This window comes from Trachinotus anak, unplaced genomic scaffold, assembly GCF_046630095.1.
Source record: "Trachinotus anak isolate AG129_WGS33_773 ecotype Australia unplaced genomic scaffold, CSIRO_AGI_Tana_v1 ptg000002l, whole genome shotgun sequence".
In the NCBI taxonomy this organism is placed as follows: Eukaryota; Metazoa; Chordata; class Actinopteri; order Carangiformes; family Carangidae; genus Trachinotus; species Trachinotus anak.
The window spans coordinates 18,262,393-18,277,246 of record NW_027273853.1 but is presented as its reverse complement, the minus strand read 5'-3'; the positions used below and the strand labels follow the sequence as shown (position 1 = coordinate 18,277,246).

The 14,854-nt window shown below is 41.9% G+C and overlaps 1 protein-coding gene across 2 annotated transcripts in view; it reads right to left on the bottom strand.

The window, feature by feature from the left end:
- Nucleotides 1–14,854, bottom strand: part of ldlrad3 (low density lipoprotein receptor class A domain containing 3) — a 73,740-nt gene that overhangs the window by 38,355 nt on the left and 20,531 nt on the right. For both annotated transcript variants that reach the window (XM_071503330.1, XM_071503321.1), the window contains exon 2: nt 8,019–8,165. In XM_071503330.1, coding sequence (XP_071359431.1) covers nt 8,019–8,165 — 147 coding nt within the window. The remainder of the gene's footprint in view (nt 1–8,018; nt 8,166–14,854) is intronic.

Below are 14,854 nucleotides of genomic sequence, written 5' to 3'. Positions count from 1 at the left end.
TTGGAGGGGGTACATTAAAATTCATCTGGCCACAAACAAAGGCAACATCTTTTATTTTCTAGTTTTATTTATTTTGCATGTCTTGGATATTTCGTCTATTTCTAGATTCCTTTGTTTTGAACCTGCTTTGGGAATTAATGGAAACATGCTCTGAGACATATAGAGTTACTTTTTGGAAAATACAACTTCCCTCTCCTCTGTATAGTCCTGGATCCTGACTTCTTTTTTTTTTTCTTGGCAGGCTTGGCTAGAAAGACATCTCTGTTATTACTCAGAGATTCCTCCATCACTTCCTCCCTCATCCGAATCCTCATTACCACTTCTGCTGCTGGCAGGATTCATCTGACCCAATGTTTGTGTTCCAAATGAGCTCAGAAGTCACTTGAAGGACAAGCTCATGAGGGGAAATTCACGGGTGGGAGACACAGCGCTGGTCAGAAGGATAGAGCTAATGTGCTTAGCCGTGTTTTGGGGATGCATGGCCCTTTATAACACAAGCAGTCTTCAGAAAGACTAATTAGAAGGAGCAAGTTGAGGGTAGAAGAGCTGGAATAAACACAGAATTATTAAGTTTCCTTTGATAATTCTGTGAAAGTTTATTCAATGTCCAGGACTTTTACTGTTCACATTTAAACACTGCTTCCGATCCAGGTAATGCTGATTCATTCCAGCACCTCTGGCTCCCTCTTCAACCTATAACCGTGAATATCGTCCTGTCTTCAGTCCTTCTGTTTCTTGGTTTGAACTGATTTAGTTTCTGGCCAAATCTTCTCTCTCTTCTCTACGCCTTTGTAGAAGTTGCTTACGTAAAGCAGGCAGAGTGTTGGACGCCTTCCAAACTTAGTTCCAGTGTTCACTGAGCAGCACAAATGAAAATGAATGAGGTTAGCAGTCGAGCTGATTCCTTGAGGTAAGACTATCACTAGCAGAAAAACATGGCTGGATCAAACTGAAACGCACAGTTGGAGGACACACAAACAAAGGCACAAAAAAAAAGAGAAAAAGAATACACAATACACAATACACAATACACAAATACACACACAGTAACTCTTTGCTACTGTCTCCAGTACAATTACAGGCAAACATGCTATATTTAGGTGCCTATTTTTGACAGGAGCCTAAAATTTCTTCCGCAAGAACATTTTAAAGAATAAAAAAACAGAAAAGACTCAAATACTTCAAATTATTTTAAAATATCTAAAGCAAAACAAAGTTCAAATCCATGGCATACTCAGGGTTTAAGAGTACATCATTTGATAATCTGACATGAAGTTGAAACAGAATGCTACTGTTTGTCTCTCCTTCTCCGTCTTTATCTCCCCTGTGGCTTCAGCATTCATGTCAGCCTGTTTCCGACAGCAGAGTTCCTGTTGCATATACTATGCTTTGCTCTTCCCCACTGTGCACCCTCATGCCCTTCTCCGCACTTCTCCCCTTTTCTCCCTCTCCTCGGTTCCCCAGAGAATGGAATAACTTGTTCAGCACAGGTAGGCTTGGTCGTGATGGGCATGCATGATTGACAGAGTGAGGAGAAGGACCGGAGGAGGAGACTAACAAGAACGAAAAACACGGGAGAATGAGCGCGAGAGAGTAGAGGCCAAGGAGGAGTAGACACAGCCGACAACTTCAAAGGTTTCTCTGACCTTGCTGAGCATTTCTGAAGGGAGGAAATCAATATGGACTCAAGGTGTAAGCAAGAAGGGCGGGGGTAGATTCAGTCTAGAGGGTGTGGGGATCAAAATAATTATTCCGTTCAATTCACTGTCTAAGCCCTGCTCACTCGTTGTACAATAACCTTCTGTGCAGGAAGAAGGATTGCAACATTACAGAGCTCCCTTCATCTCAAGGGCCAAGTGTTTACGGGCCACTGGCGTTCTGCAAAGCCATCAAACTTTGTGCTAGATGAGGAAGCAAGTGTGGCTTGTGCACTGTAAAACAAGGCACATGTGGAAAATATCAGTAATATTTCAACAACTTCCAATACAAGGGGAAGCAAGCAAGGGCATATAGTGGAAAAGCAGCAAGTGATCTATCAGATAACAACCCTGCTGCAATATTCATCATAGAAAGCAACTTGCTGCTAAAACTGCCTTGTTTGAACTGGTAGCTGCCAACATTGTATTGTAAAATGACGAGACAGCATTTCTTATTCCTTTGAAGATTTCGAAGCAATCATTCTGCCTAATTTGTGACTATCGATGGAACAAGGAGAGAGTTCAATCTTAAAGAGAAAACTAGGAGAGACAAAGACAGCAAGAGACAGAGTCAGAGCGAGATGCTATGTGAGACCCTAATCAATATTTCATCCATGTTCCTTGGCATTAATTACACCAGCTCATTGATCAGTCAACCGTTAAGCACATGGGAGGCACCAGACTCAGTCCCATTAAATCTGCCTCTGCTTTCCTTACTTCTCCTGCCATTATTGCTCCATAATCTCTCCATTTTCTGTTCCGCTCCCTCGACTGGAAACATGCTCCAGCCTAAGTCAGAGCCACGGACACACGCAGAGCAAAGAACACCTACGCATAATGAAGCATAGCAGAACCGAGCACGAAAAGACAACAACAGAGGAAAGAAGAAAGAAAGAAAAAAACATCTGTCAGCGGTAAATAGCTCTTTGTGTTAGAGTCGCCGCATTGGTCATTGCTCTTATCATATAAACACACACTCCTAATCTCAGCAACCCTTCCCTTACCCCTGGTGGGTTTGGAGAAGAATTGGCAGTGTGTGAGCCTTGATATCTAAATCATAACCGATCGGTCTCGGGAGTCTTTTTAGCTATTTCTGCCCCTGCTGTCAAGCAGAACTTTGTTGCTGATAAGCATTTAGAGGCTCTTTTGAGTTCAGTAACTCATGGGCATTTTGTGGAGGTCATTACACAAACACACACACAAAAAAAAACAAAACAAATAGCACCACTGATGTTGCTCCAGGCTTTTGGCTGTGTTATGACTGCAGGAAGCGATGATAAGGATAATATTGGAGTAATCCACTGAACTGACTTTATTTTTCTCCTAATTGTTGTGAGGAGCTAACAGGATCAATAAACTGTGCATCAGGTAATGAAAACACAGAATGGTTCACTGTAAGTATTGATAGACTTTTAAACTAACTGACAAAACATCAGCTCATATGCGACTCTCCAATTTTCTCTCCCCCTGTGCTTGAATAAAATAGGCCTGGAGTCACAGCCAGTATCGGGCCTGCACACGGTCCATTTGGCACGATGCACAAATAGATCTGATCTTGCAGCAAATCTTACAGCATAAAGTTTGCTTCATGGCCCCGGTCTGCGGTTTAATGTGCAAACTCTGCAATGTCATTTACATATTCATCTAAAGTCAGCTAACACTTGCTAATATTAGCCACCATAAGCTAGTGGTGATACCAGACCAAATAAGGCTGTCGCAGTAAAACCTGTGTATTTAGGAGAGAAATGGTGCATTTTGCTGCTTATGAATCGAGTATCTCATTTGAAGTGAAAGATCAGATTTTTCCTTCTTTTAAAAGTTTTATATTATTGCTTTAAAGCCTTAAGGACTAAAACTATCCAGTGTTTCACAAGAAAAAAAAAGCAATTCCTTAGAGAGAAGTAAAGAATAAATAAATAAATTTTGTGTGTGGGGGAAAAATGTTTTGGAATTGAATATCACCCATCCTATTTAGCATTTTGTGACCCCACAGTATTTTCTTGTCACCCCCAGGTTTGGAATCATTGTCCTGAAGGAAAAGGGGTCAGACAGCAACATCGGGTATGTGACTGGAAACAAAGATTTTTTTTTCCATTTTCTTTACAGGGAATGTGGTCTGCTAAATGGAAAATACAGCACAAAAGACAAGTCCTGTCATTTAGATACTGAATTGAAGAGCAAATGACGATAGTCTGGATTAGAGACATGAAAACAACTCGATTTTGAGCAGTGTATGAGAAGATGAGCAGCTCTTTCGTGTTACTTGATGTGTTCTGATCTTTGCTGTTTAAGAGCCACTGGCCCTGCTGATGGCTCCTCTAATTTAAAGCAAAGCAGAAGTGGAAGAGTCTCAGAAGTTTGTGAGTGTAGAATTCTGATTTCATTCTTGCACACACAAAGAGGCCATGGCCTCAGCCTGTGGGACAGCCACTTCAGAGCAGTCATTTCTTTGAAATGTGCCTTCCTGTCGTTTTGCTCATTCCCAACTACATTTCTGCCCCCCTCCCCATCTTCGATTCCTCACTTCTTGTTTTATACATCATATCCACTCACCCTTTCGGCCCTACTATGTATCTCTCCTCTCTTGCCTGCTCATGCCCTGCCCAGACAAGGGCAAAGAGGCTAATCCTGGCTCTGAGGTCCAGTAAGCTCAGTCAGCTCTCCTCCTTCTCCCCTCTGTCAGTATCCATTTCGTCTAACACTCTCCCAGGCCGTCGTTATGGACACCAGCAAGCAGGATGGTACTTTTGACCTCTTTGTGTGAGGAATTAGTCAGAAGCCTGTCTCTGAATCATTGCTTGAAGACCTCTCAGACTTGCCAACACACATAAAAGTCCACCCTCATAGCGCAGATGGAGATATTGCAAAAAAATAAAAAATAAATAAAAAACTGCACTTTTTTTTCATCTAAATTCCAGTTGAATTCATGTGCAGCAAAGCAATGGCTCCACTTCATGATAAACTGGACTTCATAAACAGGATCCGTAGAGGGTCCCAGCCTCATGCAGGACAGTAATAAAATAAGCTGCTTCTTTAATGCAATAAGGCTCAGGCTGGAGCTCCTGCCTCTCTTCTGCCAGTGCAGGCTGTTATTTAAGAGCCAGCAAAAAGTATTTACATGACTGAAGTTGACCCTCGTGCCAGAGGGGCCCAGAAGAACAAACAAACAAAAGAAGAGCAGTGGGGCTTGGGAGGAAGGGAAAAGTCTCTTCTAGGTGAATAAAGATTCCCTGACCATTCGAGAGACAATTCCTGGCCTATGAAGTGCAGCAGACTGGAGCACATCAACAAGAAGTAAATAAATAGGACAGAGCCAAACAAATGTAGACTATGTTTGCTCGATTCTGTTCTAAACCTCCTCAGCCATTGATAGTATTGGAATGAAGTATAGGTCAAAAATAAAAAACAGCAAAAAGGAGTTTGTTTCTTAGGCAAAACAACTGCGGGTTAAAGAAAAATCTGCCATTGCAAGTTCATGTGCGGGTGATTCTGTCTTGCAAAACACTTTTGTGCTAATTGGACCCTTACATCCCATATCTGCAGAGAGAGTGTGTGCAAGTTTTACAAATTTCACACAGATTCAAAAGAAAATGATTGTTTACATATCCCACCAAGTAATTTGCAAGTCCAAATTGATTTGTTCTCCTTTGTGTTTAACCATTAGCTACATGGTTTCCAAAAAAAATACAAAATTCTCGTTAATGAGACACTGGGGATATATCGCCACATATGACCTTTATCTCCAGCTCTGCGTTAGTATTCCTTGGATCAGAGACACCCACATCAGCACAATCTGCGGGCTAAACAGCATGGGCTTACAGGAGGATCTACTCTCCAACTACAGCTGTCTTCTGGTGCAAATTCATGTGGTAAAAATAGGCACTGCAGAAAAAGATGTACCAGAGAATTATACTCTATTTTCACACATGCATACCATAAATACATACAGTTGTGCATATTTGCCTGAATGAAAGCACAAACTTTCCATGCCTAACAGTGGACTACAGAGAGAAGCAGGGAGGGTTGCTAAAAATAAAATGCTTTAATGGTGCGGTCTCATCCCTGGCACCTTAAAACTCACTAATTAACGAAAGAAGTCAAAGTATTAAAAAAAAAACAAAAAAAAACAAACAAACTGTAAACATCCATAATGATGGTCAATTAAAACACATGTTCCTGGAAACCTCCCGGCAGAAGCAGACTGCTCATATTACAGATGGGAGGAAATTTAATATCCTGTGGTGGTGGTCAACACTGCTCTGCCTCCATGGTAATGACTGTGATTGCAGAGGACAGTGGACAGACGTCATCAGATACCCTGTGTGATTTCCTAGTTGGTTATATAAACCTAAAAAAAAAAAAAGCCAGTCAGACGGCAATATTCCACTGAATTCAAGTGATTTTCTGAGGAGTCTGTACTGAAACACAGTATTCATATAATTCAATGACAGAAGTACACTAAGCTAAGTCAACAAACTGTCTTTCAAGTTCGCAAATCCACCACTCGTCTGTTAAATAAATATATATATATTATATATATGTGTGTGTGTTTCCTTGGAGGGGGGTGACTAATTATGATTCTACTTGCAGAAAACCCAGTGCTGCAGTCTTTAAGTTTCCAGGCACTGTGTTCTCCTCAGATAATAGACATCTAGACAGAACCCCTGCTGTAGCCACTATAATGAGTCCTCCTCTTTACCTCCCTTCCTTCCCTTACTCCCTTGTTTCCCCTCCCTCCGTCTGTCAGTCTGTCCCTGCAGAGCCTCTAATGGAGCCAGAGGTCTGTCTGGGGACTTTTGTGATGCAGTCGCCGGAGATATCGACTGACAACTAGCCATCTATTTGAGGATAATAAGACCCACTTATGCCAGAGCAGATAATGTAGACGTCAACAACAAACACATCCGGAGAGGCTGGCTGAGTGTGATGCTTTATGATAACTTGCTTTTATCTACAGCAGTATCGCATGTAGTGTCAGCAACTGACAAAAAATCTTGTCTGCAGGTTCAAAGTACTTGAGGTGAACTTGACTGAACATGTCTGACTGAACTGACCCCCGAACGCTGTGATTAGATAAAACGGGAACATTTCACATATTCAATACTGATGCAATATGTCTAAACGCGTCTGAATATTATTTTTCCAGGTCTGACAGTTGTTGACAGTTTAAGGTCACTGAGTGATGGGAATCTGGGGCGTACAACCCATCTATCTAAGTAGTTTATTTGTGCAATAGACTTCTAGGAATGTCATTAGTAAAGGCGTACTAAAGAGGATAGCCTAGGACACCAAATTTCCCTAACTTAAATGACCAAAGCATTACAAACTAAAAAGATTGATGACTACAAAGTTTGGCTATATAGGGTGTGTGTTTGTGTGTATGTGTTTGTGTGTGTGTGTGTGTGCTGGTGCACCATGGGACACAACTTTGTCAAGAGTAGTCTGAGTGTTCCCTGAGCTGCCAACAAGTGAGAACAGTGAGAGAAAGTGACTGCTGGAGGAGAGGAGGAGGAGGAGGAGGAGGAGGAGGAGGAGGAAAGATGGAAATAAGGAGAGGTGACAGAATGGATGACAAACCATGGGTGATTTTTTTCTGGCAGAGAATTACCCGGAAAAAAAAAGAAGAAAAAGAAATCTCTGCTTTTCTAATTGAAAACAAGCCTCTGTGAAGCAAATTACAAGCCAAAAGCCAAAAATCATCAGATGAGATAAAGAGGGAAGGCGCGTAGAGGAGTGAAAACAGGAGAGCGAGGCATTTAGAGAGATGAATATATCGGGGGATGGGGGTTTCCATTCAGTGTGGCAGGGCCTCAAAGTCAATCTTCATCAGCAATCCCATCTTTGTGTGGAGCTCTGACTGAGACGGGAGGGGGAGAAGGAGGAGCAGCAGACCAGAAAGATCAAACCCAACTAAGAGTGAGGATCAAAACTGAACTATTACTGTAGCCTTACAGTGGAATTAGGCACGCGCTACTATTCCTGCCCACAGAAGTAATCGGCCTTTGCTTTGATGGTATTAAGTTTTGCCCTGGTGCTAAACTGGGGCCGAGGGTCTTGCAGGGAGGAGGAGGAAGAGGAGGAGGGATGCATGCTGTGGGGGAGAGCGAGGAGAGGAGTTTATTTAAGCTGGCAGAGAATTAGGTTTAAAAGGCCCTTATGGCTGTATGGATAGGGAAGGGAGAACTTCGACTGCAATTCTGCACAGCAAGAGGAGTGCAGGAGTTGAGAAGACATGACTAAACTGGCTATCTGGATACATTCCTTTAACGCACAGCTAAGAGCTAAAAAAAGATTTGATAATGGAGTCTAAACTGGACTTACGACAGCCCTTCTCATCGCTCTTGTCAAAGCAGTCGGGCAATCCGTCACACTGCCACCCGCCTGGGACACACTTCCCATCTCCACACATGAAGTTTCCAGGGATGTTGCACTCTGTGGTGAAGTTATTCCCTGGAAGCAGCTGGCTCTCTGATGGATAAACAGATAGAGGGGAAAGAGAGAGAGAGAGAGAGAAGGACAACAACTATTACAATCTCACACCATAACAAACAGATATTGCATTGCAGTGATATTCATCATGACAGTCAAAATGGGGGGACCCTTATTATCTCCATTCTCTCAAGATAGAAAAATATTAAAGGCAGTGGCTCTACTTTAAAAGCCATATCAATCTATGGGCAAATAAACAGAGGACGATCTCATGAATACATAAGCGGAGGGGGTCAGTCAGTGTTAACAGTATTGTGGGCGTAAGCGTCACTATAAAGCTGGGCAATATCATAATAGGGAAGATAAGGACACAAACACAAAAAAACACTCACATACAAACAAAGCATATATTTATACCTTGGACATGCACAGACTCACACACAATCAGCACATAGCATGTGCCCTGAACTAGTTCGGGGCATTTCTGGTTGACGCAGTGCAGCTGCGGCATAATGGGCTGGAATGTGAGACACGGCCTTTTGGCTGAGGTTTAACACTATGCAGTGAGCAGTTTAGCTCGTAAACAAAACCATAGGGCAGTAATGAGGAGTCCTGACAGAGCGAGGGAACATTTTCATGCGGCCGAGCCGAAACTGGGTTCAGCTGGTAGGCCACTTCATTACACTCGAGAGAAGGATGCAGCAGCTGCACCTGCTGCCAAGAGGTGTGGACCTTTAAGCCTTAAGTGACGGCGGGGTTTACCCAAACAGTGAGTGATCGGGTGAATCTCAAGTTCTCTCTTAAATAAGTCCAACTGTGAAGAGCAGTGACTTGAAAATAAGACAAATCTACCACCCTATACATTATTATGGTCTATTAGCTTACCAACTGACCTTCCATACTGTGGTTTAATCACTCTAACATGTGAGAGAAGGCTGGGACAGAGCGATCAGTGATACAAGGTTTTTGCAACTGACATCTGGTGTCATTTTCTTTTACTGTTGTGATAGTGTTGATTTTTTTTCCCATGATCAAAATAATTCTTGCCTATGCAAAAAAATCTCGCTCAAGGTCTGTTTGTGCTGTACATCAGCACCCTTTTGTGCATTAAATGAGCTGTAACATTTCCTGCAGTGGTCAGTCTAGCGGTTTATTAAATGTAAACTTCTGTGTTGTTGGCTGGTCATGACACACACTAATGTTTCCAAAAAAGTGTATTAAAGTTGGTATTCTACAAATATTGTGAACATTTAAACATGTCACATTTCATAGGGATACATGGAGATACTACCATGCTGCTTCTGTTCGTCCAGTATTTCTAAATAAATCAGGTAAGTGATGATTTCACTTTGCGCAGGAAGGAACAGGGTTTGTTTTCTCTATTTTATGATTACAAAGACTCAATCTCGACGAGGCAGAATTCATTACTGAAGAATCTGTTATACTCTGATACAAACAGAATGCTTTGACCTTTGAATGCTCGTGAATTCATAACCGGAGCTCACAGGTTTAACACAGTTAGTTGATATTCAGTCAGTAGATGTAGCCACTTCCCAGAGTACAGCTGAATAACTGGCACATAGAAATCATCTGTTCTTACATCATCCTTCTCTGGCTGCCCTTTTAACGCAGCAGGCTCAGGAAACCACATATAGATCCTCTCTTAAATGAGACAGCACGGCCTTCTGATCCTCTGTGGAGATGATGCAAACCACCCTTTTGCCTCTGGCAATATAGAAAGGGGAAGTGAGGGATCAAGACAAAAAAGGCGCTTATAATTTATGAGGACTGGAAAGTAGGGGCATGAAATCCAACGATTTTATATCATGATCGATCTTGAAGACGTCTATAATCTCCTTTTCAAGTGAAACGTAGAGATTGTGACAGTTCACCACTGTACCAGCTGTGCTCAGTGTACCCCGACAACATGGATACATGCTAGGTTCACAAACCAACAGAGTGACTGCCTACAAGATGGCTGTGCTGATTGGTCTCTCTTTCATGCATGATATATTTATGAGTGGAGGGTCCCAAACGAGGACATTAGTAGTGTGGCTATGGTTCAGCTACGCACTGTCAGATATTTCTTAAATCAAACTTATCTGTAAATTTTGTCAGGGAACGGTCGTCACTGCTGGAGGTAGGTGGTAACAAATCTATTCAACCACCTTAAAAGGAAGCATACGAAGGAACGTGCAGAGTGTTTAACTCAGGTCAGTACAACCCCACTCATCTGTAGTCCACAGGCTTGTATGAGTCTGGATATTGTCAACAATACATTTCAAAATCGGGAAGGAAGATTCCAACTGAGACTATGGCGGGCCTCCTTTCCCTACAGTGAAACCCCAACAGATGGTCCAGGATGCAGCAGCCTGTCTGCCTGTCTTCGATCAGCCTAAAAGGGCACATCACTCCACTACTCATCGACCTACACGGACTAGCCATGGCTGCCCGGATGAAATTCAAACCACTAATGCTTGCCTACAGAGTGACTTTTGGGTCTGCACCCATCTACCTGAACTCAATCACGCAGGCTTATGCTTCTTCTTGGTCAGTGCGTTCCTCCTGGCATTGCAGTCCAGACTGTTCTTGTCCGTGGTTCCCTGATGGTGGAATAATCAAATGCTAGAGAAGAGGCGTCCCTCTCCATCTTCAAGAATCTCTTGAAGACTCATCTCTTGAGAGAGCACCTTAAACACCCTGACATGCCTAACTAGCTCTTACTATGCACTTTTGGTGCGCTTCTTTATCTGATCTCCTTGCACTTATTGAACAGATGTAGTACTTAGTACTTACACCAAGGTCTTCTTCTGCACTGAAGCTTCAGTAATGTCCTGCACTCGTAAATCACTTTGGATAAAAGCGTCTGCTGAATAAGTACATGTAAATGTAAATGTAAATGGCTCATGATTGTGTGTTAAGAAGATCATGATATGATTTTTTTGTAAAGATTGCCCACCCTTACTGGAAAGCATATGGATGATTAGTTTTTTCATTGGTGGGAGGACCTGCCAAATGCAACAGCTGATGAAAAGATGCGATGAAAACTGTTATACATATCACTGATTATGACCTTCACAAAACTAACACAAATCTTAGACTGTTTTTACCTGTGGTATGATATTTCAGAAAATACTGGACATACCAATACTAATTCATGTAGCAGAGACCTTCTCTTGTATACAGCACTTTATAATGGTGAGCCTCTTGGATATACTATATCCAGGTATGTTTGAAAACTGCCAAATATAATTTTTTTTTTGTTTTATATTTGAGAAAATAACACCTTCTTCACAGTATCTCCCCTAGCTCTTCCCCTGCCACCCCTGTTTGTTCACCTCTTTCTGACAAAGGAACCTAAACAAACATGAGCACGTCGGAGACAATAACAGAGAAAGGTAAAATGACACGGTAAGACTGGAAGTAAATTAAGACTTGAGTTCTTTTTCCCTTTTTTCTTTTAAATCTTTACTCGCCAAGAGCTGTATCCAGCGGTGGAAAGCAACTCTCTTCTTTTGCTACTATTTCTATCACTTCTTTTCTGCTGCTGAAGTTTGCATGCTAGCCAGCTAGCCTCATCTGGTCAGACTGTCTTGTCATATTTCAATACAGTCACTGTAGCATTCAGGTTGCCCTGAAGAAGTATTATAACCTCTTGTAATGTAAATTCAACGATGGCTGACAGGTAAGTAAACAGCTGTTAGCGCTATCCTTGGCTACGTAGCAATAAAAAAACTTACAAATAGCTCCTTTAAGATACAGTATAGTTAGGCTACTCATTTTACTGAAAAATATACTGAAATATATTGCAGGAAAAGATAGCATAGAATACTTATCACAATAAATACGCATATTATTACAAAGCAGACACATGGGGATTTGTTGTTTTCCTTTTGATATATGTAACAAACCATTTTTCAGTTCACGTCACATACAAAAGGTAAATATTGCAAATCCTAATCTACACTTCTGTTTACCAGCTCCATCTGACTTGTTCTTCATAATGGCACTTTTCACACCTCTTATACTATAGATCCCTCAGCAGCTAGCAGCCTTTATGAGAGTTTAAAGAACACACAACTAGTGTCGGAGAGAGCTGTGTAAAATGACTTCAAAGAGCCGGCAGTATGAGAGGCACCGGGTTAATTGGAGAGTTGCTTTGAGAGCATGTGAGAGAAAGAGAGAAAGGACAGAGAGACTGTGTGTGTGTGTGTGTGCGTCTTTGACAGAGGGCCAGAAAGAGTGAAGAAGAAAAAAGGTTGACAGACAGCTCGTCTTTTCCCATGAGTCTCTAAAACCGCCAACAGCAAACCTTCTGCAGCACTTCTTGCATCCAGGTTGAGTCCCTGTTTTGGCAGGCTCCACATGTCTTATTCCAATGCCCTTGTCAATCTATCGATACAGTAATAACACATAATACTTACAGTGGTTTGCCACTGAGGTAACGAACAAGCCCAACTCATTACCACAGTAAGTGTGGCTACACAGCTCATTACAGACTGCTCTATGAGCTTGTTAACAGAATGATAACTCACCACAGTTCTCTGTGGGCACTGCAACACTCCCAAGGTGACCTACAGAATTTTTAATGGACATGACAGCATCCATGCTCTGCACCTCACTCACTCCTATATGTGCTTTTAACTATTATGTTGTGGAGAGCTCAGGGCATTATCCACAGCTGCACAACACAGCTGTGTACAACTGTGGTCGGCCATTGGGTGTGTGAGGGAGAACTGGAGGAGATAAGGCAGGGATGACGCTGGACACCTGTGTATCTTGCTGGGAGAAGTGTAGACCAATTACTCAGGGTAAATATTGACTATACTATCCTTGCTTCTGCAAACCCTCCCTCTGCCTCCCACCCCTTCCCACCCTCTACCATAGCTGTGTCCACTAAGGCCCCTATTTAGACTGCTAATTCACAGAGTGTAGGACCTTTCAAGCATGGGCTGGATACTTTTTTAATTAGCATTTACATTTTGTGTTTGCATTACTTCCAGAAAATTTTATTGGTTCACTCAGGGTGAAATTCTTCCCTCTCCATATTTCAGCACAGCTGCCGTTGGTGGTACTGTATATAGTACCCCGCTTGTCTCAATTATAATTTGAAATAAAAATGAACTCCCAGCATGAACACTAGTCTAATTTCCCAGTGGTTCTGAATAATACTGAATTTAAATTTGGAATATTTTTGTAATATTTTCTTTGTCTCATGTTAAGTCATGAGTGACATGCAATATGAGCATGACTGCTGTGCTGTGTAAGATTATATTCGAAACACAAGGGCACTAATGGAAGCAAACATCTCTCATATTTACACAAAGTTTAAAGATACTCTGCAGACAAGTTTGAAGACGTAAACACACTCCAATTTAAATAATAATTTCACTGATGTGGTTTTTCCACAAAAAAGATCAACACCCTTGTTCAAAATTCCCCAAATAACATCTACCTCCTCTCCGTCAATAGAAATCCAGATCTATGAATGTGCAAATATTATTTTGTTTCAGAAACCGAACTGCAGAACAAAAGATTTCTCCCACTTCACTGAAAGTGTATTTTCAGTGTTTGAGCACTGGAGGTTTCAAGTTCCCACATCAGACTTGTTGTAGGAAGTTGACCACTGGACCACAGTTGTCCTCCAAACTAGCCGTGATGTCACAAAATCACGGTCATACGTGCACTCCAACTCAGATTCACGATGAGCGCGGAGAAACTTTCCAGCATCGGCAGAATTTGAAAACAACCTTCCAGAGTCAAACTCTGCTCATACATCATCCTGTGTGATGTTCTGCAGTAAAAGTCCAACTGAAGTTACAGTAAGCAAAACACATTTATTTTGGAGTATGGGATGACTTTAAAGGTACCTTGTGGAGTTTTTGACTAGTAGTACTAAGCTTTTACCAGTGGGTCCTCGTCTTGTTGGTACTGTGCATGCATACAGGGATGCAATAAACATTTCTGCTGCTAATTTCACTCCATTCCAGTCCTCGACAGTCGCTTGTGGTAATGCACAAAGACACAAAGCTTTCTGCAAGCTAGCAAACGAGGATGTAAACAATGCAGTATTCAACAATTGGCTTTGTAAATGTTTTATGAGGAAGGACGCATGCTCTGTGTTTGTTAGGCCTGAAGGGTACACACAATGCTTTTTGTTGAGTGAGGAGAAATAGTTTTATGAGACAACTCAATAGAGCAGCTTTAACCAAAACAGACATTTCTGGGTTAAATTAGACCTTGAGGAATGTCGCAAGCGAGGAAACAAAAATCAAAGCCATCCCACATGCAAATAAAATGCAAATAAAAAAATAAAAATGTTGTGGGTATGGAAGTGGAAAGATCTGGGGAATGTGTACCCGCAACCTCTTAAAAGGGCTGTCAATTATTCAACATCTTTGACCACTGTTGCCCATTTAAAGGAGCAAAAATCAAGTCAATGCACAAATGGCAAGCTTCCAACTTTCATTCCAGGATTTTCCATGGGTACACTTCATACATAATAATTCTGGAAATGGCAGCCTGGAGACTTCAGTGCACCCTAAGCAATTCTCTGAATATGCAAAGACAGGCAGAGCAACGGCAGCCTACGGTCCAGCCACCCACATCTGCCACTGTCTCCCAGGTCTTGTGAATATTTTCATACCAAATGTCAGCATGCTGCCCAAACGCTGGGCAGCTAATTTGGTAATAAAATCTATATTACTCTCGACAGGGGCTATTGAAAA